The sequence below is a fragment of the Mastacembelus armatus genome, chromosome 6 (assembly GCF_900324485.2).
Source record: "Mastacembelus armatus chromosome 6, fMasArm1.2, whole genome shotgun sequence".
In the NCBI taxonomy this organism is placed as follows: domain Eukaryota; kingdom Metazoa; phylum Chordata; class Actinopteri; order Synbranchiformes; family Mastacembelidae; genus Mastacembelus; species Mastacembelus armatus.
In genome coordinates, this window is record NC_046638.1 from 1,239,801 (window position 1) to 1,262,314 (window position 22,514).

At 44.5% G+C, this 22,514-nt stretch overlaps 1 protein-coding gene and 1 long non-coding RNA gene across 2 annotated transcripts; one reads left to right on the forward strand and one right to left on the reverse strand.

Moving 5' to 3' along the window:
• Positions 1–7,086: 7,086 nt before the first annotated feature.
• LOC113132924 (uncharacterized) lies at positions 7,087–22,503 on the reverse strand. Its single transcript, XR_003295944.1, has 5 exons — positions 22,276–22,503; positions 20,271–20,379; positions 11,885–12,017; positions 7,971–8,695; positions 7,087–7,194 (listed from the first exon to the last, which is right to left on the reverse strand). It is a non-coding gene; the product is annotated as an uncharacterized LOC113132924 (long non-coding RNA).
• myod1 (myogenic differentiation 1) lies at positions 16,090–19,305 on the forward strand. Its single transcript, XM_026311372.2, has 3 exons — positions 16,090–16,831; positions 17,456–17,537; positions 17,905–19,305. The coding sequence occupies exons 1-3, from the start codon at positions 16,244–16,246 to the stop codon at positions 18,132–18,134; spliced, it is 900 nt and encodes a 299-aa protein (XP_026167157.1). The 5' UTR covers positions 16,090–16,243; the 3' UTR covers positions 18,135–19,305.
• Positions 22,504–22,514: the final 11 nt, after the last annotated feature.

Sequence of the window (22,514 nt, forward strand, 5' to 3'; positions counted from 1 at the left end):
GTGAACAAACACCAACTGTGTAGGATAAAAATATAAAGGTGAAAGGTGGTCATCATAAACTGTTCATTGTAGACTTATGTGCACACAAACAGGTCAGGGCTGCAGAGTCAGCAGTCCAAACACTGGTGGGGCATCTGGAAACTCCATCCCCTCATCCACTTCCACCCTGCACCCCCAGTCAGGCTGCAGGGTGGAGGACCTAGAGGGGACCACAACCACCCTGAGGACCTGAGGGAAGTGTCTGGGGGGAAATCTCCCACGGGGGACAAACGATCCTGCCATGTTACCGCACAGGACATCGCGACCTGGAAGTCTTGTTTTCTACATCAGAATCAGTCTGGAAGATCAATCTCTCCAGGGTCTCATGGGAACCAAAACTCCAGTGAAGTACAAGTGAGAAGTCTGGGTGCTATGGGATCCAGAAAAAGTGAATACAATTTGGGACCTCCCAGGTTTTATACTGCCACTACTGGGTCTACCCACTGAATCCTGTCTGCGCTACTATTTCTTTAAATAACCCAAACCCTAATATGCTAAATAACTAATAAACTTACTGACACTGACACTTACACACTGAGCAGCCCAGCCAAGTCCACAGCTCCCTGAGGTGCAGTGAATGTGAGCTTCAGCAGGTTTGATATTAAACCTGATGCCAGCTGGTGGTTGTAACATCCAGTGTTTATCTAAAACAACAACCAGCACAACTGAGGCTGCAAAACACATCAGGATCTCTGTGGCAGCATAAACTCCACCTGGTAACAAAGGACTTCCTGCCATTTTTGCACATGTACAATGTTCAGAGCAGGTTTGGATCAGTGAGAGTGCTCAAAAATCTCTTCTCTGAGATTCCTCCTTTCTTTGCTTCATGAACGTGGTCCAAGTTGTTAGATAATCATGTTGAGACACAACAATTCAAAATAAACTTATACTGAGTGAAGATATGGAATGAGAGGAAGAAAATTTAAAAGGCTTTCATTATTAATGTTATTAAAATGTACATGATGAAACCAGTAATTGAAAATCCTGCATTCATCAAGTTTAGTCATTAAAATCTTGCTCAGACTGAAACTTTTGTTGATATTTGGTGTCAGTATTACCCTTTTATTCATCATCATGTCATTTTCATTACAATTATTTCCTTGGGTGGCACAGTGAGGCAGTGGTGTCACACTGGTGCCTCACATTAAGAAGGTTGTGGGTTTGAATCCCATTGTGTGTGGAATTTGCATTTTGTCCCCGTGTCTGTGTGGGTTTTCTCCTCAGTTTCAACAACCTGACTCATCCAGAGTCCTTCAGGATGGACTGGAGCACCAACAGAGCCAGGTCTTAGCACCATCAGCACTGCTGGACCTCACTGATGCTCTTGTGTCTGAATGGGAGCAAATTCCAACCTGTTCAGTATTCGGTGAAACCAGGAGGATGGACGCTGTTACAGCAGCTGATAAACACCCAAATAATAACAGATGGGATTTCTTCCTGTCCACATACTTTTGGCCAGACCACGTAAGGAGCACTGGAACTAAGATTTACCAGGGACATGTGGGAGATTTTTGAGTTTCCCAAATGTAAAAAAGTTGTCCAACAGGAAAATATTGGGAAACCTCTCTGTATTCCAGGAGGGAGGCCAGTTCTCACAGCTTCTTCTTCTCTTTCATCATTTGGACCCCACACTACTCAGTCTCTCCTGATCACACACACTCTCAGTTCGCCTGGTGACTGCCCCTGCTGCTCTTGGTGGGTTCGAGCTGCAGACCCCCCACCCTGCCCTGGCTGAGTGCCGGGCTGCAGAGGGCTGGACGGCGCCTCCACTACTTAGAGAACAAAATTCAGCGGGTTCACAGCTTCGTCTGCGAGTTGAAAATGGGATTACATCCTGTGGTTTGTCTAAATCCACTGACCCAGGGAAAAGAAAGGCCCTCGCTGCGGTTTTCTGAGGCTGATGTCTGATTAAGAGCCTGAAACGCCATTACAGAACATGTGTGGTATTCAGCTGGCCAGAAAGCAGGACGCCGGGCACTGACTGCAGCAGGTGGAGCTTTATGAGGCTGAAACTCAAACATTTTAATGATCAAAACAGTTGAATGTACGAATGAACTGAAATCTGACCTTGTTTTGATAAAGACATCAGCGATAAAGTAATCTGACCTTAGAAGGTAGAATCACTATACAAACATTTTTATGGTACATTTATCACTGAACATGTGCTAAAGTTACCAGTGTAGCACACTAACATGTACACTTAGCACTGAGCTCTGCAGGGGTTTTTTTAACCTTTGACCCCATCCTCCCCTAAAAACAAGCAAGCGGTTTATTACAACAAATATGTTTCATTGTTAGGCAGCCTCTGGGTCGACAAAACAAAGGGAGACTTTTGTTTCCTATTCTGACAGTGAACATTGATTCCAAGTGGACCAGTGTCTGAGTCCACCTGCTGAGTCTCAGCCTACTGTTCCCTTAGTTTGGGCTCTGGGTTTGGTCTCCACCACCTCCTGAGGGAAATGTCTGGCTCTTTAGCTGCTAAATGCTCCACTATGTTCACCAGCTGGTCTCTGACTGTGTCTGTATATGAGGTAGTTAACGTCAGCTACCCGGCGGTACGTAAAGTACTTCAAATTAGAAGTATATAAGGTAGTTAACGTCACCTACCGAGTGGTACATAAAGTACTTCAAATTAGAAGTATATAAGGTAGTTAACGTCAGTTACCCGGCGGTACGTAAAGTACTTCAAATTAGAAGTATATAAGGTAGTTAACGTCACCTACCCAGTGGTACATAAAGTACTTCAAATTAGAAGTATATAAGGTAGTTAACGTCAGCTACCCGGCGGTACGTAAAGTACTTCAAATTAGAAGTATATAAGGTAGTTAACGTCACCTACCCAGTGGTACATAAAGTACTTCAAATTAGAAGTATATAAGGTAGTTAACGTCAGCTACCCGGCGGTACGTAAAGTACTTCAAATTAGAAGTATATAAGGTAGTTAACGTCACCTACCCAGTGGTACGTAAAGTACTTCAAATTAGAAGTATATAAGGTAGTTAACATCAGCTACCCAGCGGTATATAAAGTACTTCAAATTAGAAGTATATAAGGTAGTTAACATCAGCTCCAACATTAAAGTGATCAACACAATAATCATCAATAATTAGACTCCAATAATATCAGATCCATTCGTGGGAAATGGGCAGATGCTGGTACTTTCAATGGGAACAAGGTTCCTAAGATCCTAAAAGTTCCTGTGAACCTTTAGTGTCTTTTTGCTCACAAAGTTTATTTTCTTGTTCAGAAAACTTAAAGTCCTGGTGCCAGTGTAAATGCAGACCATAACTCCTCATAGCCACAGATGCAGTCAGGCTGCCTGACATGTCCATTGTGAAGCACCTTGCAGTGACTTCAGTGCAGATATTTGCAGTTTCCCTGTGGGAATCAAACCCTCGCCCCCAGCACTCAGAGTGCCTTGCTCCGCATGCTGAGCTGCACAGGACACTTGATCCGAGTCATATCGCAGGGTTTAAATGGGTTTAAATGAGGGCTCTGGGGAGAGGTGGGGGGGTGAGGAGGATTCGGGGGGTGCGGTGAGGAGATGAATGGCTGCCGTTGGGAACCGCAGAGGGGCATTCTGGGAACTGCTCATGCTGAGGCCTTCCTTATGTCTCTCTATGAGAAATGGAGAGTGTGTGACAGGAGCCAAATGGAGCTGACAGCCAACTGGTGTAACTTCCTCTGACACACATACACACACACACACACACACACACACACACACACACACACACACACACTGAGGGCATCAAATCTCTTCCACTTCCATTTTGAGATTTTTTTCTCTTCTATAATTTTGTTTTGTGAAAACACGAGCTCGTGTTTCGTCTCTGTGAGAGCCACCACCGCTCTCCAACTTTCATGTGCACGTCCTCCTCCGACCCTCTGCTACTTAAAGGCCTTTGTTTGGCCGCCACGGGGCTGAGGGCGGATTCTGGCAGGCGGGCAGGTGCTGATAGAGACAAACTCCATAACGCAGAGTGAGCCGTGTGCCAAGAGGTTAATGGCAGCCTTTAAAAAAAAAAAAAAGCGTTGGTTTTGGTGAGTCTGCCAGGGGAAAATATCCTGTGGATGCTGTTCAGAAGAGCAATGGTCTCACTCGCAGGTTCAAACCAAACTAACGTAAGAAGATGTAAGAATATACACATACCTTTAAATGAACGCAGGGACATTTTGACGCTTGTGATGTGCTGCAGGGTGGAAATGACCACCTGAAGTGTCAAACAGGAAAGCAGCCCCGGAGGTTCGGATGTGCGATGAGTCCTAATTGAAGCAGTTCAGAGGCAGTTCCATGCGGGACACCGGACTCTCTGAGTGGTGGATGAGTGTGAAAATAATGTGAAACATGCAGCATGCTATCGCTGAAGATCTGTGGTGTTACACTGATGTGTTCTCATATCCAGGATCATCAGTCCCTTGTAGAAGAATTAGTCCCTCCAGTTCCACAGAATGTAAATCCAGATGTTGCACAAATTATAACCAAAGGCCCAGAAAACCTGAAAAAGCAAAAAACACACCACAGGTAAAGTAGGCTGGGTGCATTTAGATACACAGTTAGTGCTTCGCCTGGTGCATTACAGACACAGCAGACATCATTAATGACATAATGAAAAGAGCACTACCAGTAAATCTCAGCCATGGCTAAAAACCTTTTGGGGTACCTGGACACTGTTGTCTCCATTTCCACTCAGGTTCAAATTAAAAATCCACATAAAACAAGTGGATGGAGATGAAGTGTAAGACAGGTAGCACTGAAATACTTACACAGCTCTAATTCTGTGGCCGTAAACAAATGTTTATATTCTATATATCTGAAGGTAATTGGAGTTTCAATGGTCAGGAAAGTGTTAACGAAGCCTGTTGCTCTGCTCCAGGTTCTTGCTGTGGGTCAAATACTTACATGTTATTATTTAAATAGTATAAATGGTCATGAATATACTAAAATAATACTTGATTCATTTTCATCACTTACTTGATAAATATATTTATTATAGCAGTACTCCTGTGACTCTTTCATTGACCAGAAACAGTTTGTTAATCATTTGTGCTTTAGCAAACTTAACCTGATGAATTATTGAATTAAAAAAACTAAAATAATTTTAAAAAACATTTGCAGGAATATTTATTTTTTACTGCCCGACGTTACAACTTGGACACTTCAGGGTTTATTTAAAGAATTTTCTTCTGCTTGTCTGGTGAAGGTTGTTGAACAAAAAGTTTTTCTAACCACTTCAGGAATGTTTGGTTCATCTGCCAATCAAATGGTCCTGTGGAGGTGTTGATGTTCGACAGATACTTCACCATTTGCACGGAGCGAGAATGTAACAGAGCGTGGACCACCAGGACAGAGGGGACAGGACACCTCTGAGCCATCGTTAGGAGCTGACATCCAGAGGCTGGTCCAGCCCTGACCTGGATCTGAGGCTGTGTTTGGTGGCTTTCAGCTGCCCCCTCCCATCACAGCCTCTCACTGTGTTCCCTCTGGGAGCTCAGCTGGAAGCCTGAGGGGAATCAAACGGTCAGAGCTGAAGATAAACACAGAGCTGCTGTGATCTTAGCTGAGGTCTGCTGAGCTCCTGCAGGGCTGGGCAGGAGGGAGGACGGCCGGTCTGCAGACAACACTGACTGTGGACCACACTGGGCTGCTGCACAAAACAAGAATGAGTGTGTGTAAAATCTAAACAAGGCTCAACTAGAGCTAAGTCTCTCCCAACTCAGAAATGAGAATTTATGAAGATCATCATGAAAAGCATGAAACCAATGACAAGGCCACTGACCCGAACTTTAGTCCTGGATGCTGAGCAGGGAGGAGTCCATAAACAATAAAAACATGTAACACCAAACACCAAAATAAAAGCACAAGACAGGAAGTGCATGGAGCCATAACAGGAAGTTAACCTGAAGTAAGCATAACGTTGTCAGGTGTTCAGGCCAAGAGGTTGAACTTTACTGCACAAACTGTCTTATGTTTATTCGCTAAACTGAAAAGCTGTTCGACTGATCACTGTCAGGTGATGAGGCTGCAAACATACCTAAGCTTTTACATGCACTGATCCCGTTTGTCCTGCACGTTAGAATTTAGATCCAGTTTCCTCTGAGTTAATATACTGGGCACAAAAAGAGACATGAGACTTCACTTGGACCCAGACTTGCATTTTGCAACTCATGAACATCTGCGCCCTCACCCAGTATGCATATATTGATTTTCAAAAAAACAGACACCTGATCCAAAAATGAGCTGAAGATGATATGACCCAGAATGTGAACCTGAACAGACCCAAACAGAGAGAGGGCAACAGCACAGGCAGCAGCAGGGGGGCTCCACAATAAGTCACAAACAGCAGCAATACACACTATTTCTGCTGCACAGGTCATGTGGAGATCATGAGGATGCATCATGAAATCAGGCCTCACTCAATCAGGCTTGGACTCACTCTGGTATTAGACATATTGAGACATGAACCTAAGACCTGTAATACAACAGGACCCTACCAGACCTGATAAGACCTGATATAGACCTGCCTTAAATCAGCTCCTGGCTCAGGTCTTGGTAGCTAGAGGGTGGAGGACAGTAGGACCTCACAGCAATTAGCTTTGAATGAAATAAGTTTGTTATAGTGACACATAAGTGAAGTATTTGCAGTGAAACCTGTGGATCAGAGAGGCGTCAGACAGAAGCTTCGGGGCTGGTGCTGTCGGCACAGTGGTGTTTTGGTGCTGTGCACTTAGAACATTTCTTTCTAAGAACCTTCACTGGGAATCAAACATGGCTGCTGTTTAAAGTGTGAAGAGCAGCAGCACTGAGGCTGTGGGTGTGTTGACTCAGAGTGTGGAGGCTCCTCGGGCCTGAAGGTTAAAGGGTGACAGACCACACAGAGAGGCCACGCCATGAACCCCCCCCAACCCACACACACACACACACACACACACACACACACACACACACACACACACACACACACCATATCTTTTGCTGTGAGGAGACTCATAGCCATAATGCTTTCCTATAGCCCCTTACCCTCACCATAACCATCACAGCCTTGGTTAAAATAACATCTGGTACAAGATCCACATTAAACAAAACTGACCAATCCATCTGCAGTGGTTTCATCCTGGTGAGTCCTTCCTTCCTTCACTGGGGGATTGTGGGAACTGAAACAAATGAACAACAGCAAACAAATGACTAATAATCAATCGAAGGGAAAAGATTCACCTTTTAACAACAGAACTGGCCTGATAACCATCAGGTTTTAAGTTTCCTTCGGCATCACAGTAACCTGGAGGTGGTTGTTTCTACATCCATGGGTACACTACAAACAGGAACTGCTAACAGCTAATTCAACCGATTTGCCAAACTGTAAATAAATAAAGGTTAAAAAAAAAAAAAACAGGTCACTTCTTTGGACACGATTTCACATAGTACAGAGTAAAATGTAGAACCATGCAGGTGTCACACAAACTCCCCCCCATCAAATAACCTGGCAGCACGGGGCGAATCTGAAACTGTGGTCTCACTGTCAGATGTTCCCGATGTGTTTATCCTACACTAGTGCAATACATTTAACAGACACGCTGATGGACCAAGCAGCAGGTTTCAGTGATGATGATATCTGGGTCATCGTCACTATTCCCACAATGCAGAGAGAAGGACACATGAGTCTGTGCGGAGCTGAACATCAACACAGCTGCTTGACACAAGCCACTGCATAGAAACCACATTTCTATTTGTCACAGCTTTCACTTGAGAGTTAACATGCGACACAAATAAATCTGCTACTGGTATCATAGGATTATTACGATTAGTGATTATATCATGGAGTCACGGGTATTTAATATTAGTGTAAATATTAGCAGTCGCAGTAGTAGTCATGTAGTAGTAATCAGGGGCTCAAATACTAATTGCTCTAAAATTAAATTACAATACTAACTTTATTACTTTTGTCATGATGACACTGGAAGCTGAATTCCTCTCCATCACTGTGGGGTCTTTGCCCGCCCCCCCAGCACCAAATGCCTCGCATGTGCAAAGAATGTGTTTCCCCCATCGCTGGAAATAGTCGTGTTTTTACCCCCCTCCCTCCTTCCCAAGCATCATCATTCATCATTGTTTCATTTCTGCCACATAACACTGCGGCATCCATTTACCCTCCATCCCTCCCTGGACTACACGGGCTATATTTGTCTCTTTAATGAGGAAGGGGGCATTCCAGAGGATTTCTGGGTAATCACAGAGTCTGGCACAAGAGGCATAGGAGGGTGGGGGGACTCAGAGATAACCTCAGATTTACTTCCCTCCTGCTTCAGAGGCCACCAATGCTCCAAAGGTTTGCTCATCCACACAAAAACGTCTTTCACAACAACAGCAGCAGCAAAATGCTCATGGGTGCAGGATCAGGTCCCTGCGATGAAACAGGGCACCACTCCAGGCTCGCTCTGATCAGTAAGTGAAGTTACCCTGCCTCTGTCCTTCCTCCATTAAGGGCAGTAATGAGGCGAGTTGTGAGCTGAGGAGTTTGTATCTGATGAAGGTCCAGAAGATTCTCCCAGACAGCCGTTGGCTCGGTGTAAAGAGAAGTCCTGCTGATCTGTTTGACAGCTGTGACCCACTGCAGGCCGGGCCAGCACCACCGTGCTCAGTGGCCATGTCAGTCCTCTGAAAAGAGACAAGACAGAGAGTTTAACTCAGTGGGTACATTGTTCATGTAGGATCATGTTGCAGTCTAGTACAGTTGACCAAATGCTTAATATTCAACTAATATCACACGTTACGTACTTGATGCAGATATCTCCCGAGTCTGAACATACAGTAACATGGTCTTCTTGTACATAATGTTCAAAGTGATGCAACACAAGTTTTATAATCTTAGAATCAGGGAAATATACATTAATGATTAAGGTATCGATGTGACAGACATTTCCATTCTGCACTGGGCATGAAAGAGACAGGAAAACCTTTTAAAACAGACTCTGAGCAGTGTGGAGGAGTCAGACGATCTGTTTTTGTTCTGTTTAGTGGACCAGCTGTTCTGTCTGAAGCATGAAGACATGAGGCCTGACATGAGCCCAGAGCAGCGATGTATTTATAAGGCGGGTCATGTGATGAGAGACAGGAATTCAAAATGAGAGGCGGCGTCCTAGGCGGCACAAGTCCGCTGGGACCCTCTTTACGAAGGCTGGCTCCATTTTCTCTTCCCGATCTGTGGAGTTTTTGAAAAATATGTTTGTTATTGACCACAGATCATAGATATTATTTTCATTTTCTTTCAGCAGCAGAAACCGACTCTTTCCCAGTTGAAAACCCAACTGTGCCAATCAGGTCTTTGCTCCCATGGGGAAAAAAAACTCTCCATGTTTGGATGAGATCAGAGCAGCCGTAGGTTGGTGTAAGTTAACATATAGAAATTAGAGCAACATATTAGTTTCAAACATTTCCATAACTGTGATAACATCAGGACAAATACTTTACTGCAGATTGGTAAAAAGCAAAATGACCCCTGTCCTAAACACAGAACAGGTAAAATGAAAGTTAAACCCATAACATCAGTATTTCCGTACAAGAGGTTCCTCAAGGATCCATATCAGGCCCACCTGCTTTTTACTCGGTACAAACAAATTATGTATTTCCCACTGTAATACACATTTTTATGCTGATGGTACCATCCTGTATGCCACCAGCTCCACATCACATCAGGGCTTATTTGGATGACTTCATGCTGCTTTCACTGACCTGGGTTATGTATGAAAAGGCCATAGGTCATCACAGACATCCAGGAGGCATCTTCACAAGTGTCTTTATCTGTAGCATCTTGCTTCCTAATTTGTTGAGATGTTTAAGATTCTTAGTTGCATTCAGAGCCCAGAGTTTCTAATACCAGCTCTGAAATGGGACAGACCCCACTACTGGTATGATCTGCAACACAGTCTGAATTAGAGACAATCATCCCCCTCAGAGACTTTAAAACTGTACAAGCTATCATTGCTAACAGACTGTACTCATTGTTTTAATTAGTGTTGCTGTGTGTGTGATGGTTTCTGTTGAATAAACTGTATGTCATTTCTATATAGGTATTTATTTAATTTGTCTACAGGGCTCTACTGGCAGATCTTGATCTTGATGGCATGATGTTTTGAAGTGGTATTTGGTCCTTTGTGAATATGACCTGTGACGTTTTATACAACCTGAGCTCTGTCTTCAGTCCACAAACACAACAAACCACACAACTGTGTACAGGGCAGTAAAATCTGCTGCTCCCAACTAACCCAGCTCAGTGTGAGTGAGTGTAAAATAATCTGCCCCCGGTGGGGGACAATGCAGTCGTTGTAGTGTTGGTGGTTTACAGCAGGCAGCAGGTGTGAAGGCCGACACCTCTCCTGTCAGCCTGCACATTTTAAGATTATTAAGTGCTCTGTGTGTGCGTCCAGTCTCACACAGTAAATTATTTAGCCCTGCCTTGTTACTATCTGTGCTGTCGGTATTTATCTGTTAACCTCTTGTCTCTAAAAGGAATTTTAAGATAAACACGACTTCAGTATTTAGAATTGACTAGAATTGGAAATCAGGTTCTCTGGTTTCACACTGGGTGGACGTGATTGTTCAGTCGTCTATTAAAAAAGCTTCAGCAGGTCACAGGGATAATGTGAACACATCTGCTTATTCTGTGTTCATGTCACATAAACATGCTGTTAATAGAAAATGATTATGAATAATTTTTCCTGTTTGTGGTTTTCTACAGGTGCTGGCTGGTGGACTTTGTTACTCTAAGACAGATCCAGGCTAACTGTTTCTACCCTTTTCTAGTCAGAAAGCAAATAAATGTGTTTGCCAGAAGGTCAGGCTATTCCTTCAGTGGCTGGACACAGATTATAGAGACATCACTGTGATCTAAGGTTCAGTGGAAGGACCATGAAGTCTTTGCATTAAGGTAAAGGACCAAACCAGCTAACCTGAAGTACAGCCAAAATTAGCCAATTCTTTCATGTTCTGTCTGCTGATCATGAACAGAGCTGAGCATTTTTAATGATTTGACCGTGCCCACTGTATCTGCTGGTCGTGTAGGTACAGAAAGTTCAGCTGGACAACAATAACAACAACCATGTTCCTGAGTGAAGCTCCAAGTGCCTGTTGACAGCTGCAACACTCAGACACAGAGTGTTTGTGTTTGACAGAGGAACATGGGGGGTTGTGGCGATGGCAAACCTCCACAGGGTCATGAATCAGTGTGTGCTGTCATTTGAAGCTCAGCTGTGAGCAGATTAGAACAGTGGTGACACGTGTTTTAAGAGTATATGTGTCACTTCTACTATATCTTCACTATGAAATCCTGCAGGTTACTGGTCTGTACGTGGCTCAAGGTGGATGTCCAGTCAGTCAGAGCAGGAGATGTGTTGTGGTGTCCAGGCCTCAGTCGGGTCTATGCAGTGACTGTCAGAATTCTTTTGGATCTATGAGGGGGACTCTTTCGAGAGACTTTTTCAGGCTCCTCTGTTGGGTCTCTCTCAGGACTCTGTTAGGATTCTGTTGAGTCTCAGCCGGCACTCTTCCCGGCTCCTCTGCCAGGACTATATTGGGCCTCTGTTGGGTGTCTGCCGGGTCTCTTTCAGGTTCCTGTGTTGGGCCCCTCTTGGGACTTTATTGAGCTCCTCTGTCAGGACTCTGTCAGATCTCCATCAGGACTCTGTCTGGTTTCTCTTGAGTCTCTGTCAGGCCTCTGTCAAGCTCCTATGTCAAGGCTCTGTCAGGACTCTGTTACAGTGAGGTCCAGACCAGGTGATTATTGAGGTGTCTGAAGGTCAGAGGGAATTGAGGGGGGTTGCATCAGGGGTGAGAACCGACCTTTCTTACCTTAAAGACAAGCTGACCCCCAGGGAGCAGCCAGCCCCTCCCGTCACTCATCCTGCCCTCAGGAGACAAGCTGAAACAGGCGAGGAGGGGAACAAGGGGTTTCACCTCTGAACCAGAGTCCACTGGAGAGAAACTGTTGGTCAAACAGAAAATAGCTAGGTTCAGTCATGCAGTGGGAAAACTCAAATCAATATCATGAGAACGTGTCACAGTGTGAGGATTAGCAGCTCTGGGAGGCTACGTGGTTCTTTGAGCTAAATGCTAACACCAGCATGCTAACATGATGCCATTGGTAACATGCAGGTGTTTCTCCATATTCACTATCTGTAAATGTGACACAGTGACACAGCGTCTGTGTCTGACCTCTCTGCCATAAAGGTCTGAGGATTTCTGAAGCTCTGTCACAGGGACCGCTGGCTTCTCCTCCATGACCCTGACCCGACTCCAGGAAGCTGCAAAGTAACCTTCCACTAGATAAATACAGTGGAGTAAAAAGTGCACTATTTCTGTCTGTAGTAAAAGTAAATACAAATATATCACACTTGTGCTGAACTTTGTGAATTTACACCTCAGAGGTCAGACCTTGCAGCAGTTGTTCAGCAGGATGGGGTGGTTTGTTGGACCCTCCTCACGGGTCCTGAGGGGGTTCAGATGCTCCGGTATGACGAGCTGTTTTGTGGATCCATTTTGAAACAAAATTTATGATCTGAACTGTATCTGTGAGACAGAGACGCTTCAGTCTGTAAAAGCGTTCTCGTTTTACGCTGCCAGCAACCTCACGTTCCTCCCAAAACGTCCCATCACAAGGATTTATCTTTCCTCCTGTGCAATCCGTCATTTTGTCAGAGCAGGTGTCTCCAGATCTCTCTGTTTCTTTTTTCCCCCAAATGCCAGAGATCTCATTTTGGAACGAAGCTCTTCATTTGGGCCAGGCGTCAGTGATAGGATGGGGTGAGGGGTTGGGTCGAGATACCAGGAGGCCGGAGAAGGAGGGAGGTTAAAGCCCTGGAGACCTGCCCCTGGCTCTGGCCATAAGCCCGTCAGGGTGTATATTTCCCCCCCTGAGTTCCGGAAAATTGGCGAGATTAATGGCGCGGCAGAGGGACGCTGGTGCTGATGGTGTTTCCAGATGTCCAGTGGCATCGGCGACGGTGGCCTTGGCGCGTCACAGCATGCCCTCCGACCGCTGCCACGGGTTTATGAGTCATGCAAAATCGTGTCAGGACTGAGGCCCCGGGCCCAGTCAGCACAGCATCAGCAGCCTGGGACACCTTGTTATCCGTCCTTTACGTGCTGTGTGCCGCAGCGAGACGACGCCTCAGGCTCTTTTATGGCTCACTTCAGCCTGATTCGGTTTTGGGTTTCCTCTCATGTTTCATCTCAGTCGGTTCAGTTTGAAAGTGGCCCGTTGGGCACCATGTTGTTTGAAAGCCTAAATACATCACAGAGACTAAATGATGTATCATGCAACAAAAGTGGGTCAGATTCTGTAACGAGACGTCTCATGAAGAAGATGATAAAGAGGAACTACAGTACACATTGTACAGGCCTGCACCGTGTTGCCAGGTCTGGAGCTGCTGCAGCTGACGGAGGAGGTCCTGGTCAAACTGAGCCAAGCGGCTCACCTCAAACGACTGGGTGACCTGCTCGCCAGTGCCTGCACCAGCGACCACACTGGGGGGTTTAGGGAGTAAATCCTGAATGAGCTGCAGGACGAGCAGCTTCAGTCTGTGAAAAATAAGAATCCGGTTCGTTCTGAAGGACCAGGATGACACTTTGGGAAATTTCCCATCTTCCTCAGAGTTTCATCTCTGTGTGTCCAGTGCAGAGACACTGTAAGTCTTAGCTTAGCTTAGCACAAAGACTGAAAGCAAAGGGAAAGTGTTAGCCTCCATCACACAAACACAGACTAACTGCACTTCCCAGCTACACCAAACCACCAACAAGGAGACTAAGTTTTTAACTATATTTCTTACACGTACATGAATATAGATACTTCGTATAATTACACATTGTCCTACAGGTGTACTCCTACTCTGTCATGTGACCTTTCAGCATAAAGGTTATTTGACTTTTATGTCCTCGGTGTATTTAGTGGTTGATCGTAGACTCTTGTTGTGTGAAAGAGAAGAGTTTGTTTGATCTCTGTAATCTGAGTGTGTTGTTCAATACAGCTGAGGATGGAAACCAATTATTCTGTTCACTGCACATTTGATGTTAAAAAATAAAAATATATGGATTAAAATAATGTTTTGTTATTCAGTTTTGTATTTTTGCCTCATAAATTATTATAAATCATTATCAACATAAATCATTTAAATCATTTTAGTGTAGTTATACTAACAAGCCTTTGGTTGCAGTAAAACCTGGATTTGTTCCTGCAGTTTGGTCCTGCATCAACAGGCCTGTCAGTCATTTTTGGAGTAACAGTGATAACATTGACCATTTCCTCAGACACTTGATGTGTCCACAGCATCTGTCTGTCACTTCTGACTGGCAGTTTACTGCCTGCAGCACTCGGCTCAGGGCTCAAGGCTCAGGGCTCAGGGCCCAAGGTCCAAGGCTCAAGGCTCAAGGCTCAGGGCTCAGGACCCAAGGCTCAGGGCCCAGGGCTCAGGGCCCAAGGCCCAAGGCTCAAGGCCCAAGGCTCAAGGCTCAGGGCTCAGGACCCAAGGCCCAAGGCTCAAGGCCCAAGGCTCAGGGCCCAGGGCTCAGGGCCCAAGGCCCAAGGCTCAAGGCTCAGGGCTCAGGGCTCAGGACCCAAGGCTCAGGGCCCAGGGCTCAGGGCCCAAGGCCCAAGGCTCAAGGCTCAGGGCTCAGGGCTCAGGACCCAAGGCTCAGGGCCCAGGGCTCAGGGCCCAAGGCCCAAGGCTCAAGGCTCAAGGCTCAGGGCTCAGGATCCAAGGCTCAGGGCCCAAGGCCCAAGGCTCAAGGCTCAAGGCACAGGGCTCAGGGCTCAGGGCCAAAGGCCCAAGGCTCAAGGCTCAGGACCCAAGGCTCAGGGCCCAGGGCTCAGGGCCCAGGGCAGCTTCAGGGTCTGCAGCGCCCTCCAGCGGCAGCAGTGGAGGACTACAGCTGCAGGACCTGGGCCTGAAATTCAGAGAAAATCAATAAACATCAGCAAACATCAAATTCATGGGTTTGATGGAGGCAGGCGATGAAAGCTGTGAGGACAGAGGAGGAGCATCTGCTCTGACTGAGACACATTCAGAGAGAAACACTCCACCTAAAAATAAACTGACATTTAACTTGATTACCGACTTCACACTTCACACAGTATTTACACCTTAAAGTGGTGTCTGGAGAAACTGGAGCTGTGCGGAGGAGATTCTGCTCAGACACGTCTTTTTATTTGTTTTTCTTTCAGAAAACAGAAACAAAACATGGTTTTTATCTTGTTCTTGTTTCAGTCGAGCTGATTTATTTTCAGAAGATTTATTTTCATTGATTCATTTCCAACCTGAACTTTACAACTTTAACTCTCTGTTACAGAGCAGTTAAGGAGCAGGTCAAAGGTCACCTATTCCTTCTGTATCATGGAGTAAACTCAATTAAACTTTCCTTCCAAACCTCACAATTTAGCCTATTTTCAGTCTTATTTATTTTTTCTTTTGGCTGCTTTGACTTAAAAATATTTTACTTTTCTAGAAATAGTTAATTAAATAACTAAAATAATAAGTTAATGTTCTAATACATGTACAACTTTAATTCCCTCAGTAAAACCTGATTCTTCCAAACAACATTTATAATTTATTATTGTAGTTTCATTAAAGGTTGGATATTACACTGCATTCTTTACTATTTATTCCTGATATTGTCACTAAATATAGTTTTACATTTGTATTTTTCAGCTTGTTATTCCTTCAGGAGGCCGAGTTTAAATTAGGACACATTAGGAGTTTTAATGTTTTACATTCACATCAGACACATTTAAGATTAAAAACATAAAGACTAAACACAGACAGACTAAAACACAAACTGTGAACTTTATACCAAACTGCTGTTAAACTACAGCCTGTGTACTGCAGTATATTATGCGGCTGTTACTGCTCTCTTAGGGGTAACTGTACACTAATTACTGTGAAGCAGTAAACCCCTCCTGCTGGAAGCTGATTGGTCGGGCCTCGGTCGATGTCATCGTCTTGGCCCCGCCCCTTGTTGATGTCTCAGGTATAAATTGGTCCAGGTCAACAGCTGAGGGACAGATCAGTTTGACAGGACTCTACATTCCCCAGAAACAGTGAACCCTCCTCCTCTTCTTCTGCCCTGAAATAAAAAGTGTGAAGTTTTTGGTTTTTGGCTGAAGACGGTCTCCACCTCTGGATTTCTCTTCTTCTTTGGTGTGTTTGGGACTGAACCATGGAGTTGTCGGATATCTCTTTCCCCATCCCCGCCGCCGACGATTTCTATGACGACCCCTGCTTCAACACCAGCGACATGCATTTCTTCGAGGACCTGGACCCGCGGCTGGTCCATGTGGGCCTGCTCAAGCCGGACGACTCCTCCTCTTCATCATCATCCTCCCCCTCCTCCTCTTCCTCCTCCCCGTCTTCCCTCTTGCACCTCCACCACCACGCTGAGGTGGAGGACGACGAGCACGTCCGCGCCCCCAGCGGGCACCACCAGGCTGGCCGCTGCCTGCTGTGGGCCTGCAAGGCCTGCAAGAGGAAGACCACCAACGCGGACCGGCGGAAGGCGGCCACGCTGCGGGAGCGACGGCGGCTCAGCAAGGTCAACGACGCCTTCGAGACCCTGAAGCGCTGCACTACGGCCAACCCCAACCAGAGGCTGCCAAAAGTGGAGATTCTGCGCAACGCCATCAGCTACATCGAGTCACTGCAGGCGCTGCTGAGGGCCGGCCAGGGCGACGGCTTCTATCCACCGCTGGAACGATACAGCGGGGACTCAGACTCCTCCAGCCCCCGCTCCAACTGCTCTGATGGCATGGTGAGTTCATGGACCGACAGGTGTTAAAGGGGGGCGGCTCAGAGGAGTCTGCCTGAGCGCTTTGGCTCTGAATGTGCCCAGAATTTCTCTTGTGCGCTTTTACGCACGGACAAGTTGTTTCCCGCACTTTAACACGGACTTTGGATTCCTCTCATTTTTTTGTTTAACTTGATTTTTGTTATTAAAATTATTAGTATAAAATTATTATTAGATTTATTTCAATTTAAGCGCGTTGATCTCTTGGTTAGAGCTGACTGCACTTTAAAGTTTGGTCTTTAGTCACTTTATTCAGTAACAGTTTTAAAAACAAAGGCCCTAGAACATAAGAACTGAAGGCCACTTCTGCACTAATATAATTATCTTTATCCAATAATTCACATGAACACTTTTGGTTTTAAATTGATTCAATGATCAAAAATACAATTGATCATTAACGTTTTGAAAATTATTCTCATTAATAATTATTAATATTATTATTATCGTTTCAGCCATTTTCTGGATTATTCTTGCTATTTCCTTTTCAGTCTTTCAGTTCATTGTTACTTCGTTGGTGTTTCATCCTAAAAGCTGCAGCTTTTCTCATCAGTTTCTGAATTTCTGAATTTGCTGTTTTTCTCTGCGCAGACGGATTTTAACGGGCCGAGCTGTCAGTCAACCAGGAGGGGAAGTTACGACAACAGCTCCTATTTCTCCGCGACTCCAAACGGTGAGAGCCTGTTGTGACACTGACGGATAATAAGAAATAACCAGGTCACAAAATAAAACGCGATGATCTTGTAAAAAAAGGTTGAATTAGTAAAAGTTAAATCCTTTGTTGTGAAAGATCATTTTAAATATGATCAATATTATTTTAGATGAACCCAAATCGGTTAGAAAATGATGCGTTTTTATTGATATTTTTTATTATTTTTATTATATTTATTATTTATTATGTATTTAATATATTTATAATATGTTTAATATTTATTATATTTAGCTTTTCTTCTGTATCGACCTCGATGATCAAACTCATCAGGTTAAAGTTTTCTAAGACCAGGATTTATGTCTTGACTCTGGTTTCGTCTCGTTTGCAGCTGGTCTGAAGAGCGACCGCAGCTCGGTGGTCTCCAGTCTGGACTGTCTGTCCAGCATCGTTGAGCGAATCTCCACCGACAGCAGCAGCCTCGTCCCGGCCGCCGACGGACCCGGGTCCCCGCCATCCGAGGAGGTGGCGGCGGCGGCGGCGGCGGCGGCTCCGGGGCCCGTACAGGTCCCCTCCCCGACCAGCAGCCAGGACCCCAGCCTGATCTACCAGGTCCTATAGACCCTCAGATAAAATATCGACCTGGGACATTCACACCTGTCACACCGTCCAATCAGGAAACACACGCGCACACATGAACTGAACCTGTTTTTATTTTACCAACATCTGCTTCTCCACCGGGTTTTATTCCAGCTGAGATGTGGAAACTCGTTCCTGCCACACAAAAACTGAATGAACCTGGAAAATCCATTGTGGATTTGAAATATCCGAGAAATGAAAAAACAAACATGCACCAACAAACATGTCTGTCCTTTCCAGCTGCGTGTCTGTTGTCAGCTGATGTTTTATAGGTTCTGACTCGGCTCTAGTGTAGAAGCCAACAAATATCAGGTTCCTCCTAAACCTCAGGAGCTGCAGCAACAATAAAACTAAAGTGTGAGATAAACAGTCACAATAACATGAATCACCAAAGAGAAATTAATTACTAACTCACTAAAAACCGAAAGACACCAGGGAGATTTATTTTCCTGGCAGGGATGATTTTCCACAACTCAGCGTTTTAACTGCTGTTAAAAATAAGCGCAGTCAGTTTTTAGATCAAGTGATCAAGAATGCTGGGAAATGTAGTTCTAGTAAATATGTTTTAACAGGTTTCCTGGCAAGTGGAAATCAGTTCAGTTCATGGTGTATTTTTCATGTTGAGAAATAGTTCAAGGCTCAGCTGAGTCTCACGTCAGATGGATTTCTCTTCCTTTCTGTGTTTGATGAAGGACGGAGGCCAAAAACCATCCATGTACATTCCTCCACTTTCGTCCACCTGAATCCGAGAAGGCCCAGCTGTTCACTTCCCTCAGGAAAATAATATCACCACACAAATCCTGTGAGATGTTTCAGAAAACACCACAAACGTCCACAGTTAAATTCCCTCACATCAGATTTCTGTCCAGCCTTCCAGGAGCATTGTAGTATTTTTCCCCTTCAGGGTTGCCGTAGGGTCAGACTTCAAATGAAATGGATGAAGTTGTTTTTGTTCACTGCAGCGGAGGACCACTTTTCTGTTTGTGTACATATTCTGTAAATAAGAGCTGATTTGTTCCAACTGAAAGTATTAATTATGTATTTAATGTTTCTGTCTGTGCTTTTGTTTGTTGTGAAAAACGTTAAACTTTATATTTATACATCTGAAACTGAGTGAATGACAAATAAATGAACCTGCTTATTTATACAAAAACTACGAGCCGTGTTTTTTTCTTTGGATGTAAATATTCTGTTTAGTAATTATTATTTTGTTTTCAGTATCTTTTTACAGGTTGTTCTGTGAGGATCAGGAACATACTGACTGTGCAGATAATAGATGATATTTTTCCTGCTGCACAACATAAAGAAAACTTGACTAAAGCAGTAAACTTCATGAAGATGACACATTAAACTCTGTGTCTATAAAATTATTTTTATTTAGAAGCTGCTGACTAACAACTGAACATGGAAAGGAATTTGACTCTGGCTGTAAGAGCATCAGCGCCACCGTGTGACCGCTCAGGGAAACTGCCTCCAACTGTTTCCTGTTGTTCTCAGCTCCTTAATATTCTCTTCGAGTGGAGGGAGGCACTTTCATCAGGAACACACAACACCAGGCTTCAGTTTATTATTTCGACCAGGGCTGCACCTATCGATTATTTTTGGAGTCGAGAATTTCACTGAATATTTTAACGATTATTCGAGTAATCGGATAAAACAGACGTTTGCATTTTGAAACAATAATGGTTCACAACCGGATGTTTTCTGTCCAGATGTTGACACATTGACAAAGTGCTGTTGGGGTTCGCCAGTTCTACTTTACAATACACACATTGTTCCGTGTTGTCATCTTTTTTAACTTTGAAATGCGTTGTGCAACAGTGATTACGGTCCGTGTGGAACAATGATCCCTGTGCAGAGCAGGCCCGATAAGGCAAGTGATAAAAATTAAATGAATAGTCGAGGCAAAGAATTTGCTCCGGAGATTTTTTTGTATTCGACTTCCTCGAGGATTCGTTGCAGCCCCAATTAAGACACTTTATGTGTTTTATTTCCAGCTGTATCTGTATCTGCACAGCTCGTTAAAAACCCAGAGTAAATAAAGGTGTTTCTGAAATAAAACTTCAACAAACCCAGAAGACTTGTTAGTTATAATAAACAGGAAGCATGTGGTCCTACCTGAGTGAAGGTCGTTGCGTTGAAATCCTGCAGTGACTCTTCTTTTTAAAACCTTCTCAATCAGAAGTGATGGCAAGATGAAGCTTCAAATCCCCCTGCTGGTCAAAGACTGTAAGACAGGCAGATGTGTCATGTCATGTTAACTATGGGATACTCTCAAAGCTGCCACAGTTTGGGCACAGGAATAATGGCTGCCAGGAAAAACAAATACATTCATTTTCATTTAACTAAGGAGAAGATAATAACCCACTGGTCTCTCCTTATTAACGTGCTGTGCTTGTGCTTACACAGTCTGTGTGGTAGTAGTGCACAGTCTGAGGTTGTTGTGTGGTAGTAGTGCACAGTCTGAGGTTGTTGTGTGGTAGTAGTGCACAGTCTGAGGTTGTTGTGTGGTAGTAGTGCACAGTCTGAGGTTGTTGTGTGGTAGTAGTGCACAGTCTGAGGTTGTTGTGTGGTAGTAGTGCACAGTCTGAGGTTGTTGTGTGGTAGTAGTGCACAGTCTGAGGTTGTTGTGTGGTAGTAGTGCACAGTCTGAGGTTGTTGTGTGGTAGTAGTACACAGTCTGAGGTTGTTGTGTGGTAGTAGTACACAGTCTGAGGTTGTTGTGTGGTAGTAGTACACAGTCTGAGGTTGTTGTGTGGTAGTAGTACACAGTCTGAGGTTGTGTGGTAGTAGTACACAGTCTGAAATTGTTGTGTGGTAGTAGTACACAGTCTGAGGTTGTTGTGTGGTAGCAGTACACAGTCTGAGGTTGTGTGGTAGTAGTACACAGTCTGAGGTTGTTGTGTGGTAGTAGTACACAGTCTGAGGTTGTTGTGTGGTAGTAGTACACAGTCTGAGGTTGTTGTGTGGTAGTAGTACACAGTCTGAGGTTGTTGTGTGGTAGTAGTACACAGTCTGAGGTTGTGTGGTAGTAGTAGATAGTCTGAAATTGTTGTGTGGTAGTAGTACACAGTCTGAGGTTGTTGTGTGGTAGCAGTACACAGTCTGAGGTTGTTGTGTGGTAGCAGTACACAGTCTGAGGTTGTTGTGTGGTAGTAGTACACAGTCTGAGGTTGTTGTGTGGTAGTAGTACACAGTCTGAGGTTGTGTGGTAGTAGTACACAGTCTGAGGTTGTTGTGTGGTAGTAGTACACAGTCTGAGGTTGTTGTGTGGTAGTAGTACACAGTCTGAGGTTGTTGTGTGGTAGTAGTACACAGTGAGGTTGTTGTGTGGTAGTAGTACACAGTCTGAGGTTGTTGTGTGGTAGTAGTACACAGTCTGAGGTTGTTGTGTGGTAGTAGTACACAGTCTGAGGTTGTGTGGTAGCAGTACACAGTCTGAGGTTGTTGTGTGGTAGTAGTACACAGTCTGAGGTTGTTGTGTGGTAGTAGTACACAGTGAGGTTGTTGTGTGGTAGTAGTACACAGTCTGAGGTTGTTGTGTGGTAGTAGTACACAGTCTGAGGTTGTTGTGTGGTAGTAGTACACAGTCTGAGGTTGTGTGGTAGTAGTACACAGTCTGAGGTTGTTGTGTGGTAGTAGTACACAGTCTGAGGTTGTGTGGTAGTAGTAGATAGTCTGAAATTGTTGTGTGGTAGTAGTACACAGTCTGAGGTTGTTGTGTGGTAGTAGTACACAGTCTGAGGTTGTTGTGTGGTAGTAGTACACAGTCTGAGGTTGTTGTGTGGTAGTAGTACACAAACTAAACAATGTTTGAAAGTCATATTCAAACTGTTAAGGAAGAGGAAAGTGAATGTGCTCGTGTGACTGATTTAAGGGGAAACTATTATTTTTTATTTAAAAACAGTATTTGTTTGGCTCCAGCAGATCCCAGTTACCCTGGTTGAGGAATAAGTGGGTATAGAAAATGGATGGAACAGTATTTGTTCAACAGTGTTGGGGTTTAAGTGATTCCTCCTAGCACAAAACAAACATTTCACCTGGGAACAAAATCACAGACTGAAAAATAAAGTTCCTTGTAATACAAACAAACACACAAAGTGTTAATATACTGAGTACTTACTTTACTGAGGAGAGACCAAGTCAATGTTTCCACACCGGGATAACTTCCTGTTCTTTGAAGGATCCACTAAAACACGAAGACGTCGCTCAGGTGGTCCAACACTACACACAATATGTGGACAATCCATGTGCTTTTTATCTGTCAATACATCGCGCCAAAATTTGAACCACTTCCTGATCCCGCAGCGAGGCTTCGAACGTCATCGATGACGTCACCCGTCGTAAACAACTAAACAACAC

Coding starts and splice junctions, on each gene's coding strand:
- myod1 (XM_026311372.2), top strand. CDS start 16,244: ATGGAGTTGTCGGATATCTCTTTCCCCATCCCCGCCGCCGACGATTTC. Junction 16,832..17,455: donor CCAACTGCTCTGATGGCATG/GTGAGTTCATGG, acceptor TTCTCTGCGCAG/ACGGATTTTAACGGGCCGAG. Junction 17,538..17,904: donor TTTCTCCGCGACTCCAAACG/GTGAGAGCCTGT, acceptor TCTCGTTTGCAG/CTGGTCTGAAGAGCGACCGC.